Genomic DNA, 27,661 nt, shown 5'->3' with positions numbered 1-27,661 from the left:
ATTACCATACTTTCTTTTCTTACCAGTAAGACTTTTTGCTGTTGAACTTATACTTCTATTTAGGTAGATCACTAATGAGTGTTTTGGTTAGGGAAACTTTTCATTCCTTGTTCATCCCTACCTGCCTCGCCTAAACATTGTTTACTTCCTAGTTCCGAAGTAGCATGTTTTTTTCACTTTATTCAACTTTTCAAAACCACCTCCATTCTCTCCAGGGACCATTCTAGATTATTTTTTGTTTGACAGAAGCCACTTCAGGGATGCTATCAAAATATTCTTAGAACTTATAGATGTGTAGTTAGTTGTGTTACTATTTTTAATGACTATTTAAATGCATTATTAACATTAAAAATTTTTCTCTGTTTTCATTAGATTACGAACTAATATAATTGTATTATATTATACTCCTTATGTTCCTTAGAACAAAGTTCTATTCTAATATAATTAGGCTGCAAATTGGGTGTAAATAATTCCCCATAGTTGTCTGTAGATGTCCTTGATTCAAAGCGAAAATGGCACAGAAATAGTAGATATTCTTTTTTGCCTCCATTTTTTATATTGACATCAGTGTATTTTGGGTTTCTGAAATGATTTTTCAAAATCCTTCTGATCTCTTATAGAAGTTTCCTTTTATCATCTGAGACCCTAGGAATATAGTTTAGACCAATTTAGAAATTTGGAGATTAAGATTAGTGTCTCTCTGGGAAAGAATACAAATACTAAAAATCGTACATAATTATTTCTCTTGTTTTAAATTATGAATTATGAAAATTGAATCTGATGCTTTAAAAAGTTTAGAAGGTTTTGGGTTGTGGGTGTCATCCTTTTTATATGACTGTCTCATACTTGTTTTTATTTAATTTAGATGGAAAATGGGTAAGGAACAATCTGAAATTCAATTTGGGAAGAATATAGAGGTAGTAATAATAGGTAAAAGGTAAGTGTCTAGAATGCTAAATAATAAATTGGAATCTATTTTTACTTCATGATTGTTTTTACTCATTCCTTTCAGAAGAAAGATTTAATGGCATAGGTTTTTGTTTTTTTTTTAATGTCAGACTATGGATCATCACAAAATACCTTTTGTTATTAGATTTAAAGGTATCATTTTTTTCCTTTCTGTAATTAGCTTCCATTATCATTATCATTACTATTTATTGTTATTGTTGTTTTAGCTTTGTGAAATCTTTATATGAGTATATTGGAATATTATTTAAGGTTTCATAGCCTCAACTGGGGACAGTAGGACATATCAGTTCACTTACCTATATATGTTGTCTTTGAGGAATATCATTGCCTTTATGGCATGACTGTCACTTTCTAACTCTTTTTAAGTGCCATCGTTGCCACTTTTTATGCTTGATTTATGTCGGATAAAAATATTTTGGGTTGGCCTGGCGGTGGCTCACGCCTGTAATCCCAGCACTTTGTGAGGCTGAGGCGGGCGGATCACAAGGTCAGGAGATCGAGACCATGGTAAAACCTCGTCTCTACTAAAAATACAAAAAATTAGCTGGGCGCGGTGGCGGGCGCCTGTAGTCCCAGCTACTCTGGAGGCTGAGGCAGGAGAATGGCCTAAACCCGGGAGGCGGAGCTTGCAGTGAGCCAGATCGCGCCACTGCGCTCCAGCCTGGGGGACAGAGCGAGACTCCCATCTCAAAAAAAAAATATATATATTTTGGGTTGGTAATAGAAAAAATTGAGTGAAAACGTACAAAATGAATACTCTTGTTTTTAAAAAGTCAGTTGAGATTGAGAAGAAAAGTGGGAGGAGAGGTATAAGAGGGAAGAATTAATAGGGAGTTATGTTGTGGAAGAATGTTAAAGGACATCTCCCTCTCTTGCAAGAGAGCTAGGTGTTTCTTTGAAATGTTAGAAATCCTTAGAATCAAGGGAAATATCCAAAATAGAGAAGTATGGGGTTACATGGAATCATTTTGGGTAGTAGGTTTTTACCCTTGGAAGGAAAATGAGTTTAAGTGGTACCTAGTAGATGGTTGGATCTCAATAAGGGTTTGTTTAGAAAATTGGTGAATGGACCTTTCCCTTCCACCCCACCCCCCAAAAAAAAGAAGGAAGTAGCTTTTAGGGTTGAAAAGGGGCAGATTATTTTGTCTTTTTAGAAATTAACCTTCTGAAACTTACGTACATACATATATGTGTGTATGCATGAGTGAGAGAGGACCTCAGTGCTAGTGTATTATGTTAAATGTTGCATCAAATGAAGAAGAAATTGGAAGAGAAGAATAGAGGATTCCATTGTAGCATGAAGAATTGTAATTACATATGGAGACACACAGATACTGAAGGATATTTAATATTAGAATTGATTACCAAGAGAAAAATGGTATTTGTTTCTATATAGTGGTCTTTAAAAACAACCTACTTAAAAATTCCTAATGGCTTCCTATTTGCTGCTGTATTTTAGTTCATACTTGTCTTTTTGACTTTCAGGATCTGTAATCTGAGGCTCTGTTTGACCTATCCAACCTAATTTTCTTCTCTTCTTTAATAAGTCTCTTCTGATCCATTCAGCATGGCTTTCTCACTGTTTCCTATACTTACCACAACTCATTCCCACTTCTCTCACTTTGCTAATGCATTTGCCTCTGAGTACAGCAATTTTCCTTCTTCCCTCCATTCTTAAGTCTTGTCTTCTTCTATTAATAGTAGCTGTTAATAACATCACGCCACACACCTTTCCTCCTCTAAATTCCTATTGCACTTCCACTCATTACCCTTAGTTTAGCATTTGATTACTGAATGACTTATATGTCTTAAGTCTTTCTCTTGACTTAGATTATATTCTTTATATATTTTTTATATCATGCATAGCAAATAGCTTGGGGCTGCATGTAGTTTAGTAGTGGTTGGTTCTACCTTGTTTGTATACGTGCCCTCTTGAATGTTGGGTGATAGAAGAGATGGTGAACTTCCTCCTTATGTAATGGTTGTGGTCTTCTGTTTGTTTTTAATTTGAGACTGTTTTTGTTCCTTTTCAACTTGGACATCTTTTGATTTTTTTACTTGAGTACCTCTTTTTGTCTCTTTTTATTGGTCTAGATCAGTTGTCATCATCCTTGATGTTATTTTCTTCTTTTTAGTCTGCAGGGTTTTTTTTAACCAAAGGAAACTGGTTTGAGAAAATTGTGAAATCAGCATTGAAATTTGTTACCTACTCCAATCAAGATTTGCAAACTACAAAAAAAGTTCTGAAGGTTTCACCTGTAAATATATACCAAGATAATTTCAGATAAGGTAGTAGTTTCTAAATCAAGAACATATGAAATATGGTGCTTTAAATTATATAATTATTGTAACTCGGCAAAAAAGTTACTTATCTGCCTATTTAGGAAATCTGGTTCTAGCTGTAGATAAATTGATTTTATGGTATCTTAATTTTTCTATTATTTTGAATCCTAACATTTTTTAAGTCAAAAAGATTAAAAAATATATATCTAACTTCTCGAGCTTCTTTGGTCTCATACTTCTGTGTTAGCTTCTTCTTTGGATAGAAAGGACTGTCAGTTTACCATGTCAGTGATTCATCTTTTTGGTACATTTTACTCCCTTGAGCATCTGAAACCTATAAATACTTAATATTTACCCCAGCTTTGTTTTACCTTTCTATGAGATTAGAGGAACTGACAGAAAATACAAATGTTTCTTTTTTTCAACATTGAATTATGATTGAATTAGACTTGTTTACAGGTAAGCCAGAATAAGTTGTGAAATCTTAAAATATGCTAATTTATTTAAAATTAATATATATTAAGATTAAATGAAGAAATTATCTACTAATTAAAATATCTTCTTATGACTGAAATTAGTGTACAACCCTTTTGCATTATCCATTGCTTCCATTCAAGCTTAAACATTGTTTTTCTTTAGAGAAAGTATGGGTAATAATCCTATAGTAATCCTTATTGTGAAGAAAGTTAATATCCTGATTTATGTTTCACAGAAACTAGCATTAAAACAATGCTTTCTTAAACTTTCCTATCACAGTCACTGAAATTATTTGTGTTGGTGTTTTATCTGTGACTTGGGCTTATTCTACGGGATCTTGCTTTGTATAGAGTGGGAGATTTGGATTGAGATTGGTATGTATTTTGAGTTCTGATCAACAAGATCATTTGTATTTTAGCCAGAATATATGGAGAATGAATGTAAATCAAATATAACTCAATTTCAATACTTATTAATTGATCATCTATAATTTGTAAGATACTAGGTCCTATGGATGCGGCAGTGAAAAAAAAAATTCTTGCCTGCATAGAACTTACATTCTTGTGGGGGTTGGGACCAGAAAATAAATAGGTTAAATAAGTAGAATATATAGTATATTAAATGTGACAAATGCTTTCAAGAAAAATAAAGCAATGAAAAGGGTTCAGGAAATATTGGGTTGTTGAGAGTAGGGGGATGGCAAGATTAAAATGTTAAAATAGCATGTAGAGGGAGGGTTTCATTGAGGAAATGACATTTGAGTACAAATCTGAAGAGGTTAAGGAATAAACTGTTTATATGCTAGAGGGAAGACTGTTCCAGATAGAAGGAGTCTTTTCTCTTTTCAGGTTCCCTTTCCAGATGACTAAGTTTGTTGGAACCTTTACGGGCGGGTAGGTATTACTGTAGATTCACTCAGGCTTTCTGCCTTGACAGAATGTCCAGCAAGGAAGTGAAGACTGCTCTAAAAAGTGCTAGAGATGCAATCAGAAACAAAGAATACAAAGAAGCTTTGAAACACTGTAAGGTAACCAGTATTCTTTTCTTCCACAATAAAAGTATGTTGCCCATTTATAAACATTGTTGATTTGTAATATGTGAATTATTTACTGTCCAAACAACAAAAGGGGTAAAGCCATTTAGTAGAACCATTAGAATGGTTAGACATTTAGCTTCCAATTAGCAGGATAAACTACCTTTGCCAAACTTAATTTTCTCTGTATTGGTAACTTACCAAAACCAAGTTGTGAAAACCTGAATATCCCATAAATGTCTTTTGATGGTTGTATCGTGGAATGCTACTGTATCTTAAAGTTTTCATTTTTTAATGGCATGTTAGTGTTCTTTTTCTATTTGGTTTGTGGATGAGAGAATCAAGATTATAAAGCTTATTTTTATGTTGATGGAAATGTTTCCATTCAGAGGGAGAAATTGGACTCAGGGGAGAGACAGAGGGTAGTGGTAGGAGTAAAGTCATCAGTAGGTGAGAGACACTCTGGGATCCAAAGCTTGAGGGAGCCCTTTAATCCTTCTTCCATCTTAGCAGGAGAGAAGATAGGTGCCCATCATACAGTGTTGGGCTTGTAGATTTGGTGATGGGAAAAGCTTTCTTCTCGAATGGCTTCTATTTTCTTGGCGAAGTATAAGATGAGACTGGGAGAAGACTTGGTTAGGAGGTTTGAGATAAAAGAAGGTATGAAATAGCTTCTTTTTTTTTTTTTCATGGTGGGAAAACAAACATGCTAGTAAGGACTGGAAAGATTAGCAGGCCCTAGTGATTGCTCATTTGAAGTTTCGAGCTATTAAAGTGAAATTAATGAACTCCGCTGTAGTTTTCTCTCTTCGTATTCAGCTTCCCAGGTTTGGAGATGGGCATGATGGGGTTCAAGTGTGGATGGAGAGAAAGATGAGAGGAAAGACATGCAAAGGAGTTGAGGTTGTGATGACAAGGGATTGATGACAGTGGTGAGTCCTGGAGTCTAAGCTGGGTAAGGAGGAATGAGAAATGAGAAGTGGGCTGATAGGCAATGGAAAAAGGGGTTAGGATAGAAAAAATTAGAGAAATCAAAGGTTAAAGATTTGTTACCATGGGTCCACTACAGTAATTGAACTGGGACGGTAGGAGAGGAGCAGATGAGTACCGTGCTGGAAATTCAGATTTTGGATGGGTGAGTAGCGTGGAGGTCACGTAACTGAGAGGCCAGAGTGTTCAATGGGACATCAACATGAAGGTTAGAATGAATACAGGCACTGAGGTGGAAAAGAAGGATACGGAATTTTCACTGAAGGAAAGGGGAGTTAGGAAGTTGGTAGACTGTAGCAGCAAGAAGGCTGTTTTTAGTAGTATAGTTGGATGGCCTGAGCTTCAAAGGCAGTGGGGTTGCTGAAGGAGGAAGGAGCAGAAGAGGACTGTAGGTGACAGTGCGAGCGAGGAGAAGCCGCTTCTCATCTCCTAGGCCTGTGGCATGTGAGCTGTAAAAGAAGTCAGCTGCAATCTGTAGGATCTCTAGGGGAATTAGCCATGTTTTCATTGAGGCAGAACTTGGTGTGGTTAAAAGAAAGGTTAAAAATATGGAGGGAACTTGCCTGATCCAGATTGGGAGTTTCAGAGGGCACAATGAAGAATTTAGGAGAGTGGTAGGGAGGGAATTGGGCAAGACTGGGGGGTATACATGGCAATATGAGGATGAGTCTAAGGAGTAAACAGATAAAGGATACCCTTGTGAGGTTTAGGTTTCTGGTGGTGACTGATGGAGCCCAGCAGGGATGCAAGGCCATGATAGTATTCATCTTGATTTAGTAGAAGGTAGGCCGTGTGTTCCAAGTGGGGACAGGTTGTGGATGGAGTACAAGAAGGGAAGAAGGACTGTTTCCTTCAGCACTAGGTTTATCTAATTGATGGACGTTTCAGTTATATATAGCACCACCATGGTTGTCTTCTTTCTGTAGGCTTTCTGCAAAATTCAGATACGAATTACACCAAATAGTTAATAATTTATACTAGAGAGACCCAATTAGAAAATGCAGATGGATAGCTGATCAGTTCTAAATGCCTGATTACTAATGTGCAGTAACCCAGAATATTGGTTGAGACTGAATGCATTTTTGAGTAAAGGAATGTTGCATTTGCTGTGGGTTTGTCTGATCGTCACCTTGTCTGCCTTTGGCTCTTTATCACATGGTATGAGTGTCTCTTCAGGGAAGCCTTCTCCAGTTTGTGCAGAGTTCCGTACTTTTTTTCTCTGTGTTCTTTCAGAGTCTCATACCTGCTTTCACCACATTGTTGATAATTTTTTTTTTTTTTTGAGACGGAGTCTCACTCTGTGGCCGAGGCTGGATGGAGTGCAGTGGCGCGATCTCGGCTCACTGCAAGCTCCGCCTCCCGGGTTCACGCCTCAGCCTCCCGACTAGCTGGGACTGCAGGCGCCCAACACCACACCTGGCAAATTTTTTATATTTTTAGTGGAGACTGGGTTTCACCGTGTTAGCCAGGATGGTTTCCATCTCCTGACCTGGTGATCCGCCCACCTCGGCCTCCTGAAGTGCTGGGATTACAGGCGTGAGCCACTGCGCCCAGCCGATAATTATTTTCTTAAACATCCATTTCAGATTCTGAAAAGAATCTGGTCATCAGGCAGATAGTCGGTATTTAACTAACTGCTGGTTGACTATTGCATTTTGTTCAGCAGTTAAGTGCCAGCCATTGTAGCTAGTGTTGGGAACATAAGCATTAATAAGGCGCCAGTGTTTAGAGCTTAACTTTGGTAGTTGCATCATTGTTGTGGTTTGTTAGGAGGCAGCATTATTATGTTGAAGTCAAAATAAATAGAGACACGAATATTTAAATTGCATTTTATTTTGGGAAGCAAGAATTGCAATTTCGGGCATATGCACACAGGCTAAGTGGTCTTTTGTATGTCTGAAGAACAAAGAGAAGGTTGGTCATTTTATTGGAAAGAAAAATGTTGTGTATTATTTTGAAAGGAAGCTCACTGGTACTAGAGAAGCTTTTGGGAGCTGGCAGGCTCTGATTGGTGAGTGACGATGGTAGGTAAAACTAGACTTAGAGTCATGGCAGCTACCGGGGAAAACTAATCTTAGGGTTACAGCAGGCCCTCTCAGCAGCTGGGCTTTTGGAAAATTTAAATCTTGGAGCAGGTGCTATGAGGCCTGAGTGCCTTTTTCCCCGGTGTTCCCTTTACTCTGACTTAGTCAGGTGACAAGAATGACCCAATTTGTGTAATCAGTGTGTTCACAAATAGAATGGAGCTTGTACTGCATATTAGGGACAGATTATTAGAAGTGTTATGTGGATGCACTCAAGTCAAATAATATGACTAGCTTAACTCATGGAAATATTCTTATTTTCTCTAGAGTAATGTAAAACCTTAAGAAGTTAATTTCATTTCAGCTACCGGTTTTGTTTTTCTTTCCCTAGAATATACTTAACTAACTGCTTCAAGCTATTTTATTTTACCTTAGCAAGTAGTTGTTATTTCTGAAAGCAATTATCTCTACATATGATTTTTATTCCAGGTGGCATGTGTTGTTTAAACATTCATTGCCACTATTTATTTTGAACATATTTGGTATGGTCACATCGGGGTGAATCTACTTTCTTAGTCTATAACCGAGAAAAATCCGTGTGTCTAATATGGGGAAACTATCATGGTGAAGGAAATGAAGTGAAATGAGATGGAGTATGATTAAGTGAAATGAGATGGAGAACAGTTTTGTGAGTTTGACTAGTAGCAGTATGGAGACAGGCAGGATGACTGAGTAGTTACTGTTCTTTTTATACCCAGTATTGTCAAAGAGCATGGGGAGGCATTTGGTGGAGGTGTCAGTATCACTTGGGCAGCTTTAAAAAAACCACCTGTTATTTCAAAGCCATTATGGTCACTCATACAGTCCAGCTCCTTCCCCTGAGGAAACTGAAACCAGATAGGTTAAATGGCATTCTGAAGTTTGCCCTGTTAGTGGTAGATACGGATTTCCTGACTCATAAGTAGACTTTCTGTTATTGTTAGTTCATTTGCTTCCAAAATTTACTGACTTGCTCTTTTATTATTTTTTTAAATCAGACAGTGTTAAAACAAGAGAAAAATAACTATAATGCCTGGGTTTTTATTGGTGTTGCTGCAGCAGAACTAGAACAACCTGATCAGGCCCAGAGTGCCTATAAGAAAGCTGCTGAATTAGAGCCAGATCAATTACTAGCTTGGCAGGTATGTAGAAAAAAATTTTTTTTCTGTATTATGGGAATGGATTTTTTTTTTTTTTACATTTTTCAAAATACAGGTTTCAACACTAAACTAAGCATTTAAACCTACATTTGCCCCATATAAGAAAAAATTTAAATTTATTGGTTTTCTAAACCTAAAAGTTAGTTTAGAAAAAAAGTGGTGCGAAGGATGTTGTTTAACACTATTTAACATCCTACCTAATAGATTATTTCAAATGTGAGCACTCAAATATAAATCTCTACTTTAGTTATATGTGCATATAAAAGACTTGTCCATAATATCATTCTTCATGCTTACTTGAGGAAAAAGAAATGTTTTTTTAATGTTTCCGAAAAATAAAATAATATAAAAATGTTTAATGTTTCTATCTTTGAATGCAAGTTAAATTCTTTTTTCTTACTTAGTGGCCTTAATGTTTTTACTTAGATTCTCCAACTTTTTCACATTTAATAACTTTGTTTGGTATCTCAATCACACCTTTGAAACTGATGAATTCAATGTTGTAGGCCCTGGAGAGTATGAACCTGTTTGTCTTAGGTTCATGTGAATAAGAACTTGAGGATATCTGGTAACAAACTTAGAGAAATTGATGCTTTTATAGTGGACTGAGTGGTTTAGGATATCTGATCCTTCTTTAAAGCAAAAGTGACAATTTTCACAGACTACTTGATTTTTTTTTTTGTTTGATTATATCATATAAAAGTATTGTCACATAGATCTTAAAATTAAATCTTCTCACCTCCCCTCACCCTCTCCACCAATGGTAATGCTATTATGTAGTATGGTTATGCTAGTTAGCTTGATTATGGTTGTCATTTCGCAGTGAATACATATATCAAAATATCAAGTTGTACACCTTAAAAATAAACAATTTTTATATGTCAATGATATTGCAATAAAACACTTTAAAACACATGCTGAAATTAAAAAAAAATAGTGTCTTATAGTAATCTTACATGGGAAGATTGCGAAATAGCCATTAAAAGTATTTATTATTGTGAAGCACTTCAAATCAATTTTCAAAAGAAAAGGGAATGGTATACCTCTTTATTCCTGTCACCCATACTCAACAATATCCACTTTACCTGTGCCCTCAGACCCCCAGTTATTATATTTAGAGGCAAATCCCAGACAGATCATTTCATTTGTAAATTATAATCTTTTTCATAAATAATCTTTATAGATTATCATATTATTTGGCAAAATAAATGAATGTGAGAACAGCAAATGTTTTAGGAAAAAGAATAATCATGAGTACTTCTTCTTTTAGGGGTTAGCAAACTTGTATGAGAAATATAATCACATAAATGCTAAGGATGACTTACCCGGTGTTTACCAAAAGCTCCTAGATCTTTATGAAAGGTAAGAAATGTATGAGGAAAGGCCAGTTTCTTTCAAAGCTTGAATTTTAATAAACTGATTAAAATTCATATAGAAGTATTCCAACATTTACTGGGAATTGGGAGGCTTTTTTCTTTCAAACATTTGTCACAGAATCTTTTGTGATTGAAGTAGAATCAAAACACTACTAGTAAGAGGACTGACTAATTTTGGAACTTTGATATTATTTTCAGTCAATGTAATAGAAGATAATATTTCTTAGACCTTTTCTTTTTTATGAGGAGCTCATTTTAGAAAATTTTACTGTAGTATGAAAGAAGATATGTTCTAATTTAAAATAGTACCTGAAATTATTATTGGAATACTTAAATTTTAGTGTTTTAAGTCCTTGGTTATTTTTATTAATCAGATTCAAAAATCCTTTTGTGTGTGTGTGTTTTGTTTTGTTCTAAGTGTTGACAAACAGAAGTGGTGTGATGTCTGCAAGAAACTTGTGGATCTATATTACCAAGAAAAGAAACACCTAGAGGTTGGTGAATGATTTTCTGACTTCTTTTAATAATAGATGGGCTGGGCACGGTGACTCACACCTGTAATCCCAGCACTTTGGGAGGCTGAGGCAGGCAGATCACCTGAGGTCGGGAGTTCGAGACCAGTCAGACCAACATGGAGAAACCCTGTCTCTACTAAAAATACAAAATTAGCTGGGCATGGTGGTACATGCCTGTAATCCCAGCTACTCAGGAGGCTGAAGCAGGAGAATCGCTTCAACCCAGGAGGTGGAGGTTGTGGTAAGCCGAGATTGTGTCATTGCACTCCAGCCTGGGCAACAAGAGCGAAACTCCATCTCAAAAAAATAAAATAAAATAAAATAAAATAAAAATAGATGGGGTTCTGTGCTTTTGCGATTTTTATATATTAACAGATAAAAATGTTTTTATTTGCAGATTTTACATGTTTATTGACATTTTTACATTTTGGACAAAATAATTTAAAATCTCCTTCTTTAATAGGTGGCTCGAACATGGCACAAGTTGATAAAAACACGGCAGGAAGAAGGTGCAGACAACCAAGAGCTTCATCAACTATGGAGAAAATTGACTCAGTTCCTGGCTGAAAGTACGGAGGACCAGAATAATGAAACTCAGCAAATGGTATTGACTCATTTATTCCATAAGTTTGTTCATGAAAATTGATCATTTAATTGAATTTAGAAAATAGAAACATAATTGATCATTGTCATTTTAATTTCTATTTCCCTAGTAATGTTGAGCATCTTTTCATGTGTTTATTTGCACCTGTGTATTTTCTTTGGTGAAGTGTGTGTTCACATCATTGCTCGTTTTTTACTGAGTTTATTTCTTTTTATGGAGTTTTTTTTTATGTTTAATTTTCATAGGGTTTTGGGGCACAGGTGGTATTTGGTCATGAGTAAGTTCTTTAGTAGTGATTTGTGAGATTTTGGTGCACCTGTCACCCGAGTAGTGTACACTGAACCCAATTTATAGTCTTTTATTCCTCACCCTCACCCAAATTCCCGAAGTCCATTGTATTATTCTTATGCCTTTGTGTCTTCATAACTTAGAGTGAGAACATACAATGTTCTATTCATATGTTCACTTATGAGTGAGAACATATGATGTTTGGTTTTTCATTCCTGAGTTACTTCACTTAGAATAATATTCTCCAGTTCCATCCAGGTTGCTGCGAATGCCATTAATTCATTCCTTTTTATAGCTGAGTAGTATTTCATTGTGTGTGTGTGTGTGTGTGTGTGTGTGTCTGTGTGTGTGTATGTATATATATATATATATATATATATATATATATATATCACAATTTCTTTATCCACTCGTTGATTGATGGGCATTTGGGCTAGTTCTATATTTTTGTAGTTGTGACTTGTACCGCTATCAACATGCATGTGCAAGTATCTTTTTTGTATAATGACTTCTTTTCCTCCAGGTAGATACCTAGTAGAGGGATTGCTGGATCAAATAGTAGTTCTACTTTTAGTTCTTTTTTTTTGAGGCAGAGTGTTACTGTCACCCAGGCTGGAGTGCAGTGGTACAATCTCGGCTCACTGCGACCTCTGCCTTCTAGGTTCAAACAATTCTCCTGCCTCAGGCTCACAAGTAGCTGGGATTACAGGCATGTGCCACAATGCCTGACTAATTTTTGTGTTTTTAGTAGAGATGGGGTTTCACCATGTTGGCCAGGCTGATCTCGAACTCCTGACCTCAAGTGACCTGCCCACTTCAGCCTCCCAAAATGTTGGGATTACAGGCATGAGCCACCGAACCTAGCCTACTTTTAGTTCTTTAAGGAGTCTCCACACTGTTTTCCGTAATGGTTGTACTAGTTTACACTCCCACCAGCAATGTAGAAGTGTTTCCTTTTTACCTCATCCACACCAACATCTATTTTTTTATTTTTTTGATTATGGCCATTCTTGCAGGAGTAAGGTGGTATCGCATTGTGGTTTTGATTTACATTTCCCTGATCGTTAGTGATGTTGAACATTTTTTCATATGTTTGTCAACCATTTGTGTATCTTCTTTTGAGAATTTTCTATTCATATCCTTAGCCAACTTTTTGATGGGATTGTTGTTTTTTTTCTTGCTAATTTGTTTAAGTTCCTTATAGATTCTGGATATTAGTACATGAATTACCTTGGAAATAGGACATTTAATGATGATTCAATGGATGCTCAAAAAAAAAAAAAAAGGATTGTATGTTAGACTAGGTGTTTTGTAAATGTATAATTTTAAATTCATAGAGGCTCTTCTAGATAAAGTCAGAATTATTGGCCTGAGTCTCATGCAGAGTCTGGATGGAGTGGAATTGGTGGTACTCATGGTATCAGAATTTCATTCCCTTGTGTTCGTAAGAATCTGCAATACATCAGTAACTTAATCACTATAAAAAATAAACTGAAAATTGACTTTCACAACACTGCTTATGGTGTCTAAAAAGTAGTACCTTTAAAGGTGTGTTTCTTTACACTTCTGAACTAAGAGTACTGAATTACTTTGAGGTTTAACAATTCCACTGTTTAGAGTATTTATATTTAATATTTAGAGTATTTATGCCTAGAAAAAAAGTCTTTATGGTGCAGATTTTAAAGTAATTGAAAAGAATTTTTTGAAAGACTAAAAAAAAATTGGTTTTGAGCCACATTTGGAAAATATATCTATCATTCTCCTTTTTTTATTTGTAACTTTAAAAGTCAACTTAATTTCTTATTATAGTAAATAGTTAATGTACACTTGTTAAACTGAGTGGAATTTTTAAATAAACAAATATAGGTCCTATATAGGATAGGAAGTTCATTTATTTGTATATGTGTTCATTTGTTCACTCATTAATTTGTTTATTCAGAAAATATTTATTGACTACCTATTATGTGTCAGGCAGTGTCCTAAGAGCTGGGGATAAAAATATGAGAATAAGATTTCTTTTTTGTGTGTGATAACATGATTTATCTGTGCATATATTCAGTTGTGGAAAAAATTGAGCAGTGACAAAATTAGGTAGCTTAGCAGTTTCTCTTAAATTATATAATATCATAATATAACTTCATTATTTTCCTTAAAATAGTGTAGGTTACCAGAATTATCAAACACATTCCAAAATAAGTAAAGTAACTTTTTGGATTGTCTATCCTACCCTCCTCCATGACAGAGAATTAATTGTACTTATGATTTTAAGAATTGATTTCTAACTGTTAACAACAGATAAAAGAATGGGGGGATTTATTGTTACCTTGAATACTGAGTATTTAGAAAAAAATGTATCACAGATTTTTCATTTGGAATAATTTTATTACTGTTTTAAAAAATCTTTTATGCTAGGCTGTTTTGAGCTATGTTAACTTTATCAGGGCAGTAAATATTTACTTATTTGTATAGACTTTATACCATACTTTCCAAAGAAAATTTGAGATATTGAACTACATTGTGGCTTTTTGGTGTTAAGTCATGAGTATTCATTTTAAAATGCAGAATGTGTAGCCAACTGAGTGGTGTGAAGTGCTTTATACCACGTGCCTTGGATTCTAGTATTCTGTTCTTATTCAAGACATATTTAGAAGGCCTGTTGGCCATCAAAGTCAGTTAATATTGCATAAGAGAAGTGATGGAATGTTCTTCAGAGTCAGCTAATACTGCATAAGAGAAGTGGTTTCATTTCAGTTCAGTCATATCTCTGCTTTTCTTTTGCCAAAAGTGTCACCTAACTTTTTAACTATTTTTTAAAGGTTGAAGATTTGTTATCATTGAAGATATTTCAAAGAACGTGCTAGTGATTTCAGAAGAATTGTTTTAAAAATGATATGTGAGCAGTAGCAGCTATGCTAGCATATAAGACTATACTCTGGTTGACTACTTTGTAGGAGACAGCAGGCACTGGGAAGTGTGTTTTGTTAAATTAATGTTGTTAATGCATAGTTGTTACTTACCAGTTCAGTGCAGTTTGCTGGCCAATTGGAGTTAGAATGCATTCCAAAACTTGCATATACATTTTTTTCCTCATTGGAGTTGTCAGGGTCAGACTGTAGAATACATTTGCAGTTACTTGAAGGTGTAGTTTGTGTAGGAGAGTCTTATACATTTAATCGTTTGTCATTTAAGTATGATACAGATGATAGCTTTTGTATTTGTTTCAGCTTTTAACTGCTTTTGAGAATGCACTGGGATTATCAGATAAGATTCCTAGTGAAGATCACCAAGTGCTTTATAGGCATTTCATTCAGAGTTTATCCAAAGTAAGTTGATTTTTTAAATCTCTAATGTGACTTGTATGTATTTCTAATTAGGAAAGTGTTCATAAATACATTTTACTACTACTAGAATGTAGTGTATTTTGCTTTTATATTTTCAAGTTGCCTCATGAGACTGCTAGATTGAAGAAGGCCTGTGAAGGAATGATAAACATCTATCCTACTGTACAGTATCCCTTAGAAGTGCTTTGTTTGCATTTAATTGAATCAGGTAATTTCTTCTTTATTATAGTGTGTGTCCTAGAGGTGTGTGATTATGTGAGTGATGGTATTAATCAAAACATGTTTTAGTGTCTACCATGTTTAAGGTGTTGTTTCTGTGTTTCTGAACATAAAAGGAAGTATAATGTGTAGTCTTTGTGTACATGAAAAGTCTAATAAATATAGGAAAGTACAGTAATACAGAAGAATTATGAGTTGCCAGATATATTGTTGATCAGTGAAATCTTTTTAATGGTGGGAATTGGAGGGTGTCTTGAATTTTTTTATAGATACTAGATAAATAGGAGTAGGGGAAATGTACTCCAGCTGGCATGAGCAGAGATGTGGAGCTGGGTGCATTTTTTAGGAATGGTAAAATAGGTTTGCTTAGTATAGTGGAAGAAATAACTAAGATATATTTTGGCTAAGTAGGTCAGGCTCTATTACACAGAGCTATAAATATCACAGAAAGGATTTTTGGAAAGTTTAGCTGCCTCAGTGTTGATGTTATATCACAGTGTCATAAGAACATTGTTATGAATACTGTAATATTATAAAGTAATTAAATTCCTGAATCTCCTTTTTTAATGAAATAGAGCAAATTCAAGTGGGAGAATTTGTCTCTGTGTATGCTTCATGCTCTTGTATCTTCATGTACTTTCTTTGCGGGGAAGAGAGAAGTGATGACAACTAGCTTGCTGGGAGTTGGCAGAACTGTAGCTGTGGATGTCTTGTGTCCAGGAGTGGTAGTCCACCAGTTTACAAGAGGTTGGCTATATTGGTTTTTCCCACCAGCCTCTTTCCTTTTGGTCAGTATCTGTGCTGAATACATTTTTTTTTTTTAATAACCTGAATTTCATGTCTGTATTCTCTTGAGGTGAACAAGTTCACAGAAGTCAGTCACTGAAATAGAAATATTAGTACATATACCAGTGTGGTAGTGATTTTCAGTTATTGCAGAGCTTTACTTATCCATTTAATTTTTTTCACTTTGTTGTTAAATGAGTATATACATGAGAATGCTTTGTATATGAATGACCCTTACATGTGTCATAGTGAAAAAAGGGTTGAAAACTACTGCTAGAGATAACTGTGAAGGAAAATTCCTTGGTAGAAAATGACCATTGCACCTATCTCAGTTCTCCTCACTTTAACTCTCCTTTTAAGTCCTCTTTTACTTTTTTGGTTTTTTTTCCTGGTGTCTGAATGAAAAAACACTGTTACCTTCAGCTCTGGTTTTGGTGGAAGCAGATGCCCTTTGTCTTACTTTAACTGAGTCAAAGATAGATTTAGGAGAGTGCTTTTTACTGCCATAAGGAGAAAGAGAACATAAAAAGTATAGTGAGCAGAGTATAAAGTCTTAAACTAACATGGTATGCAGGACAGGTTGTATAGAAGGTGGACTAGCTCCAGTAGACTAAGTAACACTAGGTTTGAATGAATGAGGAGTATGATAGTGATGATAGAAAGGAACAGATGAATGAAAAAATGAAAGTGATTTCGTAGAGGGAAAGAGGCAAATATCAATTTTAACTTTCACCTCTTCTGAAAAGTTGGCTCAATATGGCCTGATGATTTGTATGAAATGTAGGTTATTGAGAGGAGATGTTAAGGCAGTCAATGGGAAATGCCCATCAGTGGTTTGCAGATTAGAGATCGATACTAAGGGTAGACATATGGTTTGGAAGTAATTTGCATGTAGGTGAAAATGACATGGAATGGTTGCCATCAGAGGAGGACTAAAGGGAAAAATACTGAGAACTATACTTTGGGCAATGCTGGCTGGCTTGGAGGGAAAGAGATGAAAAAGGGAAAGGGAGTAAGTGGAGAAAGAGAAGGGATGAGGTCAGAGAAGAAGGTGGACTTTGATGAGAAACAGCGCAGATGACAGGGAAAGAGCATTTCAGAAAGATTATTATGGTCTGTCTTGACAGATTAAGCCAACTGAGTTTATGATTGTGAGGTTTTTTTATTAAGGCTATCTTTTTAAATGAAAGTGATTGAATTAGAGCTTAGATTACAGTGATGGGGAAAGAATAGGAAAAGGCAGGTATACAAAGGAAAGCAGACTTGACCAAGTGCATTAGGGAGTAGTAGGATGAGAAAGTGAAGCCCGCAGAGGGGACAGTAAGCTGTTAGAGGGGTGGGAGAAGAACTGCAATAGCTGCCTGGCAGGAGTGGTGTAAGAAGAAAGAGTTCCTAGGTTACTTAGTTAATACTGTGAGTGTTGCACTGAGACTGAGGAGGATGAGCTACACCAAGCACAAGGAGCATACTTATGAAGTCTTGTTTTTTTTTTTTTTTTTTTTCCTGATAGGAAGCTTAGTTCCAAAATTACCCAGATCCTTCCAATTTTAGTGTAAGACTCAGTGTGTTCCAAAGATAAGTAGGCTGATTTTCTTTATTGTATGGCCCCTGGTACCAATTATTTTTCCCTATTCTGCTGCTACTGTTGTTAGTGAAAAATTAATGGCTGGTGTTCACTCTTTTCTCTTTATTTCTTATTCAGCTATTTATGGTTTGCACCATTACCTCAGTCTTGGCTTGCTCACATGCCAAATGACACAGTGAATACTTTGAAAATTCTTTTTGAGGACTAATGGAGTGCTTTCTTAATAAGCATAAATGTAACTATAATGTAGACTTGTCCTTATATTCTAAAAAGCCTACAAAATAATAGAAAAAATAGGATCAACAAATAGGCTACAGAGTTTTGCACATAAATTCAGTAGTTGACAAAGTTCTCTAATAAAGAGATAGTGAAGGGATTATACTGATTGATTAGAAAGTGTCTTGGTTTAAATGAAAAAAATCATTTTTGAGTAAGCTTATAGATTTGTATCACGTAGAATGGAAAGAAAAGGAGGTCTGTATCACAGCAGAAAAGAGTATATGTGGATATTTACACATATGGTAAAACCAGGGAAGAGTTCTTTCCTTTCTGAATTGTTGGTTGCCGGAATTTGTGGAATTGAGCAATTTAGGTTTAGGTATATTTCAAGGTAAAGTAGTATGCTTGAGGTGGAAGTTCAATAGTTAATGTAGGACAATGGGTTGCTATGCTTTTTCTTTTTACTGCTCCTCTAAACCCAACTTTAGTGTATTAAGAACTTCTGAGAATTGTAAGGTCTCTGAAGTCTGAGCCACCCTCCCACAAAGTACTTCAGTATGTACAGAATTTGCTACTTTACAGCAGTTAATTACTGGGTTCTCTTCCACTGAGAACAAATGTATTTCTTTCTCCTTTGTCCTGCTTTGCCTGTTGAGAATTGAATATTCATTTTCAAAATGACTCAGTTTGTAAAGCTTCATATAACAAGTAGTGAATGGCTTTCACAGTTGTCATCTGTTGAAATGTTTTTTTCATGCTAAATGACTTTTTTTATTTATCTTATTTTGCTTTGTTACTGAGATGGGGGAGGATTAGAAAGGTTGGTTCTTCAAATTCAAGCAGAAAAGAGCTGGTTTAAGATTTTGTGCTTTAAAACTATTAGAAAATCCAGGTGAAAATAAAGATATGAATGCCACCAAATTGTACATGTTTTTTTTTTCCCCCCTCTCAAGCTAGGTTTATTTAAAAGAAAAATTAGATAGTTTTTTTGGGATGTCAGAAATGATTTTTTAAAAAACTGACTGTTTTTGTAGTAAACTTTAAGAAACAGAATTTCATAGTTATTACTTAGCATCCAACATGGACCTCTTCAGAATACCCTCTATCCTTGGAATTTTAACATTCATTAGCCCCAAATCTGGCTTGTTTTTTTGAGAAATAAAAATAATATTGTCGGACTGTTTTAAAGTTGTTAAATCTGGAACCTTAGAATCCTTTAAATGTTAAAAAGAGCAGATAAGTAAATAATTTTCTATTCATTTGCAATGAATAGAATTCAAAAGCAATGAATTCTATTTCCTCTGTTTTTGTCCTCCACCAAGGTATTTATTTAGCTAATATTCTCAACAAGAATAAGTATGAAGAAGAGAAGGATTGAGAGTTGAAGCTGAAGTATTCCTTGTCTCTTTATACAAAGATCATTAGTGTTGTTATTACTGTTGCTAGTTTTGAGAACACTATAGAGAATTCCTCTCAGTGCCACTGGGTCATATGCAGAGAATTGTTACCCAGGGCCGAACATGAACATAGTCTCCCCAAATCTTATTTTGTTTTTATTGCTATGCTCCCAGGCTTTAGCAGAGGAAATATGTTGGGAAGATTTACCTTGTTTTAAAAGTCGTTTATGTTCATCTCAGCCTTTTGGAAACTATTTTCATGTACCAACCCACACTTTGATGACCTGTGTGTTGTTTAAACTACCCTAAATATGGATGTTCATTGGAGAGATGCATGATTTTTCTTTCCTATTTTCATCCCGGGTATATTTCCTGTAATACAGGCAGTTTATGTAGTCAAGGTAGTCTGTCATAAACTGTGTTTCTATGGAGGAAGAGTGTTTAGACTCAGATGGGTACAGATAAAAGGTAAGAGTTTGGTAGCTATTTTTTTTTTTTTTTTAGGATGGTGAAGATTTTTAATTTTTTATAGTAATTTTCAGCTGTTACCTGTTAACAGACTAAGCCTTTTTGAACATCAGTCATGATGGTATTTTTAAAGGATCATCACAAAATTTAATGAACACCTACCATGTATCAGATGCCATGCTGGTCTCTACTCTCCAGAGGTTACCATTTAGCCACAGAGGCAATAAAGGCAGAATATACATGTTATAAGACTAATAGTAAAGGTGGTATATGGTATTAGCAAATATTATAGACCTGTGTTCTTTAAGTATGATCTCTGGACCAGTAGCATCAGCATCACCTGGTAACTTCTTAGAAATGGAGACTCTTAGGTCTTAAACAGACCTACTGAACTATAAACTTCAGGGATAGGGCTCAGCAGACTGTGTTTTAACAACTCTTCCAAGTGATTGTGATAGTGCAGACAATGTCTAGTTTAGACAATACCACTGGATCAAAAGGGAAAAATCCGCTAGTTTTCTTGGGAGGATATAGGGTGTATGGAACTAGGCATATTTATTTTTGGATTCATATTTATGGAAGCTATGGTGAGAACATATTGACAAGGAAGTTCATGCCTGGAAGCATAATAGTAGCAGGCTTGTGTCTTTTTCACTGGCTTACTGATCAAAGTAGTATTTCTTCCAGTTTGTGTTCGTATTTTGCCAAACAGTACTGAAGTTTTAACTCTTTAGTCATTATGAAGTCTTTTGATTTTTAGTGCTAACTTGGATTTCTAAATCAGTGTATAACATATTACTGCATATTACTAATGGATTATACATTGGTTTGCAAATGGTTTTCAAAAATTTGAAACATGTAAGCTAGATGGTATTATACAAATAATTTACCTTTGACATCTGTGACTGAAACAATGTTCTACATGTGGTTTGGGCTTATATGTTTTATATGGTTATTAAAGCATTGGATCTTTGTTTTCAGGAATTTTTTTCCCCCATATTTATTGCTTCAAGTTGTAGTCTGTCTTTTTAAGAATTCTCCTATATGATTAAATGATTTCTTAAAGTTGTGAATGCTATTCACAATTTATTCTAAAAATAGAAATTCCAATTTTTGTTTGTTTTTAAGCTTTTCTGGGATTGAGATTGGAGAAAATGGAAATATTACAAAATATATAAAGTTTTCTAAACTATTTTACCAAAATAAATTTGAAAATAAAATAAATGTAGGCATTGGATGACTATTTCATAAGTGTCACAATTCACTTATGTAGAAAAAAATTGTCTTAGAAAAATGTGGAAATGTACTGGTGAATTTGTAGACTTAAGCGGAATGTGACTAAGTCTTTGTGCAGTGTCCTGATGAGTAACCCGCCTATCTTGTGATCCTTGGATGCTGGAAGAGTCCACTGGATCTGACTGCCATGTCTCTAGCAGTGCGTGGTTGCCTAGGAAGAGAACTTGAGGAAGATACTCTGCTTTGACAAGGGTTCCTTCATTTAACAATCAAAATTGTTACAGCTGGCAAGCAGTAGGCTATGTGACTTAGTCTACTGGCAAGTAGCAGGTTTCTTGTCTGAAATCCTAAAGTGGTTTCTACTTCCAGTATTTAAGAAGATAAAAAAGCATCATTTTTTAATTTAAGCGTTAATATTTTCTGCATTTGCTGGTCTATTTAATTTTTGAATTTCTGGAATCAGCATGTGGTGAAGGATGCATAAGAATATAAAGGCAGATTTTGAGATTTAAGAATATGGGTTTGGGCATTTAGAAACTTGATATATATGTGTATATATATGTATGTATATATATATATATATACATACACACACACACACACACACACACAAATAACCTTTTCTTTTAATTCCAGGAAATCTTACTGATGAGGGACAGCAGTATTGTTGTAGATTAGTGGAAATGGATTCAAAAAGTGGTCCAGGCCTCATTGGCTTAGGCATTAAAGCACTGCAAAACAAAAAGTATGAAGATGCTGTTAGGAACCTAACAGAAGGTAAATGTACAGTGTATGGCATGTAACATGAAGTATAATTATTATTCAGTCAGTAAGCATTTATCTTTGAGCCTTTCTTTAAGGAATGTATATCTAAGGTGGAAGGGAAAAAATGTACCTACATACCTTGAACTCTGCTTAGATTTGAACTTTGACTCTGCTAATCACTAATTTCAAAACCTCAGAAGAGTTCATTAAACTTTCTGTGTGTCAGTGTTTTCATTTGTAAAATAGGGATATCTATATATAAAGAAAAGAAAAGGAAAAGAAAAAAAGTGAAAGAAAAGAAAGAGAAAAGCAAAGAGAAGAGAAAAGAAAAGAGAGAGGGAGGGAGGAAGGCAGGCAGGAAGGCAGGAAGGCATATATGTAGATATATATGCCTTAGGAACCTAGGCTTTAATTTATTCTTATTAGGTATGATGTTTCTGGAAGAACCTACATTCAAATTATAGATCTGAATGGTAAATACAAGCCAGGTAGGTAGTTTAAGAGAATGGAAGGAACATTTTAGGCAGAGATGAATCTGTGAAATAGCCTGAACTGAGAGGCTGTTGTTCAGAGAACTGCAGGTAGTTCACCAGGGTTTGAGAATGAAGTGTATGCACAGGAGGGGACAACAAGTGAAATAGTAGAAGGGCCTAGCTAAACCTTGGTAAGTAGGTTGCACATTATCCTGACAACAGTGGGGAATCAGTAAAAGATTTTTAGCAGGGGAATGTTATAATCTGATTTGTATTTTTAGAGATATTCTAGCTACAGTGTAAAGAATGCACTGGGGTGGATGGCAAGCACTTGCCGTGATTTGGGATAAAGATGGTTGAGGTCTGAACTGAAGTGGTGTTGGTAGAGATGGAGAAAAATGTGTGGAGGGGAATGAATTGAGGCAGAGAATCAGTGTGACTTTGTGACTGATAAGATACCAGAGATGAAGAGGGGAGGAGTCTGATTTAGAGAGTAGGCAATGGTGCCATTCATCTATGTAGTCACAGAAACCTTGGTTTTTGTGGTTGTTTTTATCCTTTTAGGGTTAAAGGAAAGCCCTGTCTGCACAAGTGGATGGTATCATCTGGCAGAAGCCCAAGTCAAAATGCATAGACCTAAAGAAGCTATTCTTTCATGCAGTCAAGGTATTTTTGATACCTTTTGGGTTGACACATAAGGGTGACCAACCCTATTTGTTTTTATCTTAAAGGACAAAGATAGTGATTTTAAAAACCAAAATGCTATATTTTGTATTTTAAATTGCTAATTTTAATTTCACTGAGGTTAAATAAAAGTCTGCATATGTGTATACTAGTGTGTTTATTTTTAAACTGGCAATGAATATTTAGCAACATTTTCTTGCATTTGGAATATCGACATAGTCAGTTTAGGCTTTGGTGTGGAGGTCCTCTGTCTTTGTAACAAGGAAGTTTCTGGTATGTCCAAGACATACGAGTTTTTAATTTCTCGGATATAGAGAGGGGAAACCTTAGGTATCTTGGAAGCCTATTTGAATGTGACAGGGTGAGGAGTGGGGACAGGAAATCATGAAAGTGGTTCACTGTTTCTGACCCACCTGGTAGCTTGCCCTCTGTCACTGAGAAATAGTTCACCTTGGTCCATTCTAATTCAGCTGCTTTCCCCTTCCAGTATCTTTATTTCTTATATTTGTTACAGGTGCTTTGGTTATGGGCTAACCTTTATTGCTTAGCAGATATAGATAGTCATTGTCATTTTTTAGGATGTTCAGTTTTATTATATGTTGTGTGAAGATAGAGATTTTAAATTCAGGTATGCTCTGTTTTAAATTCAGGTCTTTCCATAAGGAATTCAGGGAAGAATTTATATTTAACTTTGAGTTATTCTTCATGTATATTGTTTTGGAAATTTATGCTTATTGTGTCTGCAATTTATTATATGTCATCCTTAAAAAAGAAAAAAAACTGAAGTGATATGGCTGTTTTCATTTGGATACCCTTAATTTTGTCAGCTCTGAAGATCATAGATAATCTTGGTGCGTCTGGTGACCGTCTTTATCAGAGGAATCTTTGTCTTCGTTTGAAAGCAGAGGCTTTGATTAAACTCTCAGATTATGACTCTTCAGAGGAAGCAATTCGTACTCTTGATCAGGTAGTCTTACCAAGTTTGTTTCTTCAACTGTAGTTAGTTTCCAGTCAACCAGGCAACAACCATTCTATGCCTACCACGAATATTTACTTATACAGATTTTGTGTTAGAGGTATGAATTCACCACATCTGCACTTTCATAAGTCATTCATACATTTGGGCACTTCTAGAGTGATTTGTTTGCCTTTTGATTAAGGACTTACAGTACTTATCATACAAGACTATTTCTTTAGTTCTAGACCTCATTCTCCTTTCTTCCTGTTGCCCTCTTAGGTTATTGCTACTTGATTATTATTAATTTGAGATTCTAAATTTTTTCCTCCAGGAAATATTCTGCAGATTTGACCAGAATAATTAAGGACACTGTTAGCTTCATGGTAGAGAATGTTTGTTTCATTCAAAGAAAGATTGATATTTCATAATGAAAACAATTTCTTAGTGTTTTGAGTTCAAGCAATTTGAAATTCCATACTAAAAAAATCTATAACTGGTAAATTAAAAATTATAACATTATGCCCTAAAGATTTTTTGTCAGGTAAAGACTATTACTGGTTTAAAATTAAAATTGAGTTTTTAAATCAGTTTTATATATTTCAAAGGGCTTTGTATTTCATAATATTTCTTTCAAATCAGAACCGTTGTCAGCATCCTTCAAGAATTAATATTTTCTTGTTTTCTTTTTGCTATCCCACCAATAGTGTATTTTGTGTGAATGCTTTATAAAGGTTTTTCAAATAATATTTTTACAAAAAGACATACGACTACTAGTTTGGAGAACTAGCAGAGTCTAGGTCTGAGATAGGAAGTGTACAAGATGAACCAAGAACACCTTGTCATGCTAGAAAGCAAGAAACTATAAAAGGGCTCAGACTACAAAAGGGCTCAGGAGCTAGCATAAAGAGATTCTTACTGGCTAAAGAGGGCATTACTAATGTGGTATATTGAAACACATCAAATATGTTAAATGCATGTGTTCATGATGATACAGAAAACAAAAAATCAGCAAATGTCCTCAAGAAAACAAATCTTTGGGAGGATGCTAAAAACCCAACTGTGAAGAATAAAGGCATTTATCCTGCCTTTTCTATCTGAATCATTCCTCAGGATAATGAAATAATGAAGGGAGGAGAAATGTGTCTGTTGAATTATTCTGTCTAATAAGAGAAGATGACAGAAAATCACCATTTTGCAATCCTCAGTGAATTAACAGATCTAGGTGTCAAGGGTTAGTGGCTACTAACATCACAAAAAGACAATCAGGCTGAGCACAGTGGCTCATTCCTCTAATCCCAACACTTTGGGAGGCCGAGGCAGGCGGATCACTTGAGGTCAGGAGTTTAAGACCAGCCTGGCCAATATGGTGAAACCCCATCTCTACTAAAAATACAAAAATTAGTCAGGCTTGGTGGTGCACACCTGTAATCCCAGCTACTTGGGAGGCTGAGGCAGGAGAATCACTTGAAGCCAGAAAGCAGAAGTTGCAAGTCAAGATCACACCATTGCACTCCAGCCTGGGCATTGAAGCAAGACTCTGTCTCAAAAAAAAAAAAAAAAACAAAAAAAAACAAACAAAAAAAGACAATCAGACACAAACAAATGCAAATACACCTGAAGACCTAAGGTGTCATTGGGAATCTTCAAACCTCTAAACCCAACTACTCATATACAGAAAATACAGGGAACCAAGGAACATGTTAAACACCTTGAGAATATATTTAGCAAAATCCAGACTCTAAGAAACTGTGACAAATAGGCCATATTTTTCAACAGTTAAATTGTAAGGAAGAAAAAAAAGAGGAAGGGGGCCTTATTGATTAAAATAGACTTAAGGCATATCAGTCAGTTGAAATATATATATCTTCTTTGGATTTTGATTTTTAAAATTGTTCAAATATTTTATGAGACAAGTGAGAAATTTGATGATGTTAAGGATGTTTGTTGGTTTTCTTTAAGTATAATAATGGTAATGTGGTTATGTAACTTAGAAATGAACTTTTAGATATAGATACTGAAGTATTACAGATAAAAAGTTACAATATCTGGGATTTGTGTCAAAATAATCTGAGCAGAAGTGTGGTAAAATTGGTGGAGGTATAGATGAAAAGAATGATTGCTTGTGAGTTTGTGGTTTTGTGGCTGGATGATGGGTACATGTGGGTTTATTATACTAGTTTCTGTAATTTTTTATGTATATGAGATTTTCCCTAATAAAAAGGTTATAAAGAGTGAAGATGTGTTAGTAGTGATAGAAATCAGGACCTCTATTTCTTTATTCTATTAGGATCCTGCTTTTCTGTGTTCATTCTTTAATTAAAGCAAACATTGCTGTGGTTGTGTTGAAGATTTATAGCAGTTCTTCACAATTATTTTCTAGATTTCTGATGCAGATAATATCCCAGGACTTTTGGTTCTCAAAAGCTTGGCCTATCGGAACAAAGGTTCATTAGATGAAGCTACAAAGGTTGGCTTTTTTATTCAAACTGAGCATTTTTTGAGTTAAAAGTCATTTTTATTTGGGTATAGAATTGACAGGTATCTACTTTATAGATTATGGAAGACCTTCTCTCTTCTTACCCTGACCTAGCTGAAGTTCATGCCCTTGAGGCTTTGATTCATTTCACTAAAAAGGACTATCTACAAGCAGAAAAATGGTAAGGATATATAGATTGCTCATAGAACCATTTACATCTTAGTTTTTTTGTGTTTCTCAAAAATTCAAAATGAGTAGGCTTGATGAAGATTTGATTTTGTATGAATTTGATCTTTGTAGGCTTTTAAGTTTTAGTATTTTTAAGAAATGTATTTAGCATGTTGTATAGTAGCTATAAAAAATTACATGAGGAGTTTCAAATCTAATTAGCTGATCTTGGCTGGGCATGGTGGCTCACACCTGTAATCCCAGCACTTTGGGAGGCCAAGGCAGGTGATCTCTTAAGCCCAGGAGTTCAAGACCAGCCTGAGCAACATGACAAAACGCCATCTCTACTAAAAATACAAAAAGTAGCTGGGTGTGGTAGCACATGCCTGTAGTCCCAGCTATTCAGGAGGCTGAGGCACGAGAATTGCTTGAACCTGGGAGGTGGAGATTGCAGTGAGCCAGGACCATTCCACTGCACTCCAGCCTGGGTGACAGAGCGAGACTCGGACTCAAAAAAAAAAAAAAAAATCTAATTAGCTGATCATCGTGTTCACTAAGCAGATGTAATGTTCAGTATAGTCTGAACACTTAGCACATGGTAGTGCTAAAAGGCCACTGTGCTTTTTTAAGCTCCTCTTCTTCAAAAACAAATCACTTCTTTCCTGGTGATAATATAAATCCTAAAGTAATGATTCGTTTCTAATTTGGCACCTCTGAATCACTCAAACTTTGATTGTTCCAACTAGGAGTTGCCTATATTTTGTGTGTGTGTGTGTGTGTGTGTGTGTGTGTGTATTTATTTTACTCTTTCTTTTTATTACCCTTTGGTGACTTAGTTTTCAGACAGCTCTTGAGAAAGATACTGAAGTTGCAGAATATCATTACCAACTTGGATTAACATACTGGTTCATGGGTGAAGAGACAAGAAAAGATAAAACAAAGGCTCTTACCCATTTTCTGAAGGTAAAGCAAGTGCTGCAATTCAATTCCTAGTTGAAATGGCATTATAAAATCATAAATAATAATCATATAAGTTAGTTACAGTTGCTCCTTACTGAACTGTTTTTTGTGCTTTATCTTTCGTACGTAAGGTTTTGTGATGGTGTTATATGGGTTTTCAAGGAAAAA

The 27,661-nt window shown here is 35.2% G+C and overlaps 1 protein-coding gene across 3 annotated transcripts in view; it reads left to right on the top strand.

Annotated features, from left to right (window-relative positions):
- Positions 1-27,661, top strand: part of SKIC3 (SKI3 subunit of superkiller complex) — a 91,877-nt gene that overhangs the window by 3,818 nt on the left and 60,398 nt on the right. For 2 of the 3 annotated variants that reach the window (XM_015140451.3, XM_078004992.1), the window contains exons 2-16: positions 866-937; positions 3,105-3,258; positions 4,666-4,756; positions 8,814-8,957; positions 10,246-10,337; positions 10,770-10,845; positions 11,330-11,470; positions 14,983-15,081; positions 15,199-15,307; positions 21,646-21,786; positions 22,812-22,913; positions 23,759-23,898; positions 26,270-26,356; positions 26,443-26,546; positions 27,370-27,496. In XM_015140451.3, the coding sequence (XP_014995937.2) occupies positions 4,667-4,756; positions 8,814-8,957; positions 10,246-10,337; positions 10,770-10,845; positions 11,330-11,470; positions 14,983-15,081; positions 15,199-15,307; positions 21,646-21,786; positions 22,812-22,913; positions 23,759-23,898; positions 26,270-26,356; positions 26,443-26,546; positions 27,370-27,496 (1,452 nt within the window). In that variant the 5' untranslated portion in view covers positions 866-937; positions 3,105-3,258; position 4,666. Of the gene's footprint in view, positions 1-865; positions 938-3,104; positions 3,259-4,577; positions 4,757-8,813; positions 8,958-10,245; positions 10,338-10,769; positions 10,846-11,329; positions 11,471-14,982; positions 15,082-15,198; positions 15,308-21,645; positions 21,787-22,811; positions 22,914-23,758; positions 23,899-26,269; positions 26,357-26,442; positions 26,547-27,369; positions 27,497-27,661 lie in introns of all 3 variants that reach the window. The other variant, XM_078004994.1, reaches the window with a different exon arrangement.

The sequence above is a fragment of the Macaca mulatta genome, chromosome 6, assembly GCF_049350105.2.
Source record: "Macaca mulatta isolate MMU2019108-1 chromosome 6, T2T-MMU8v2.0, whole genome shotgun sequence".
Lineage (NCBI taxonomy): Eukaryota > Metazoa > Chordata > Mammalia > Primates > Cercopithecidae > Macaca > Macaca mulatta.
Note: the sequence above shows the minus strand (reverse complement) of the source record. Positions and strands in the feature narration are given on the sequence as shown.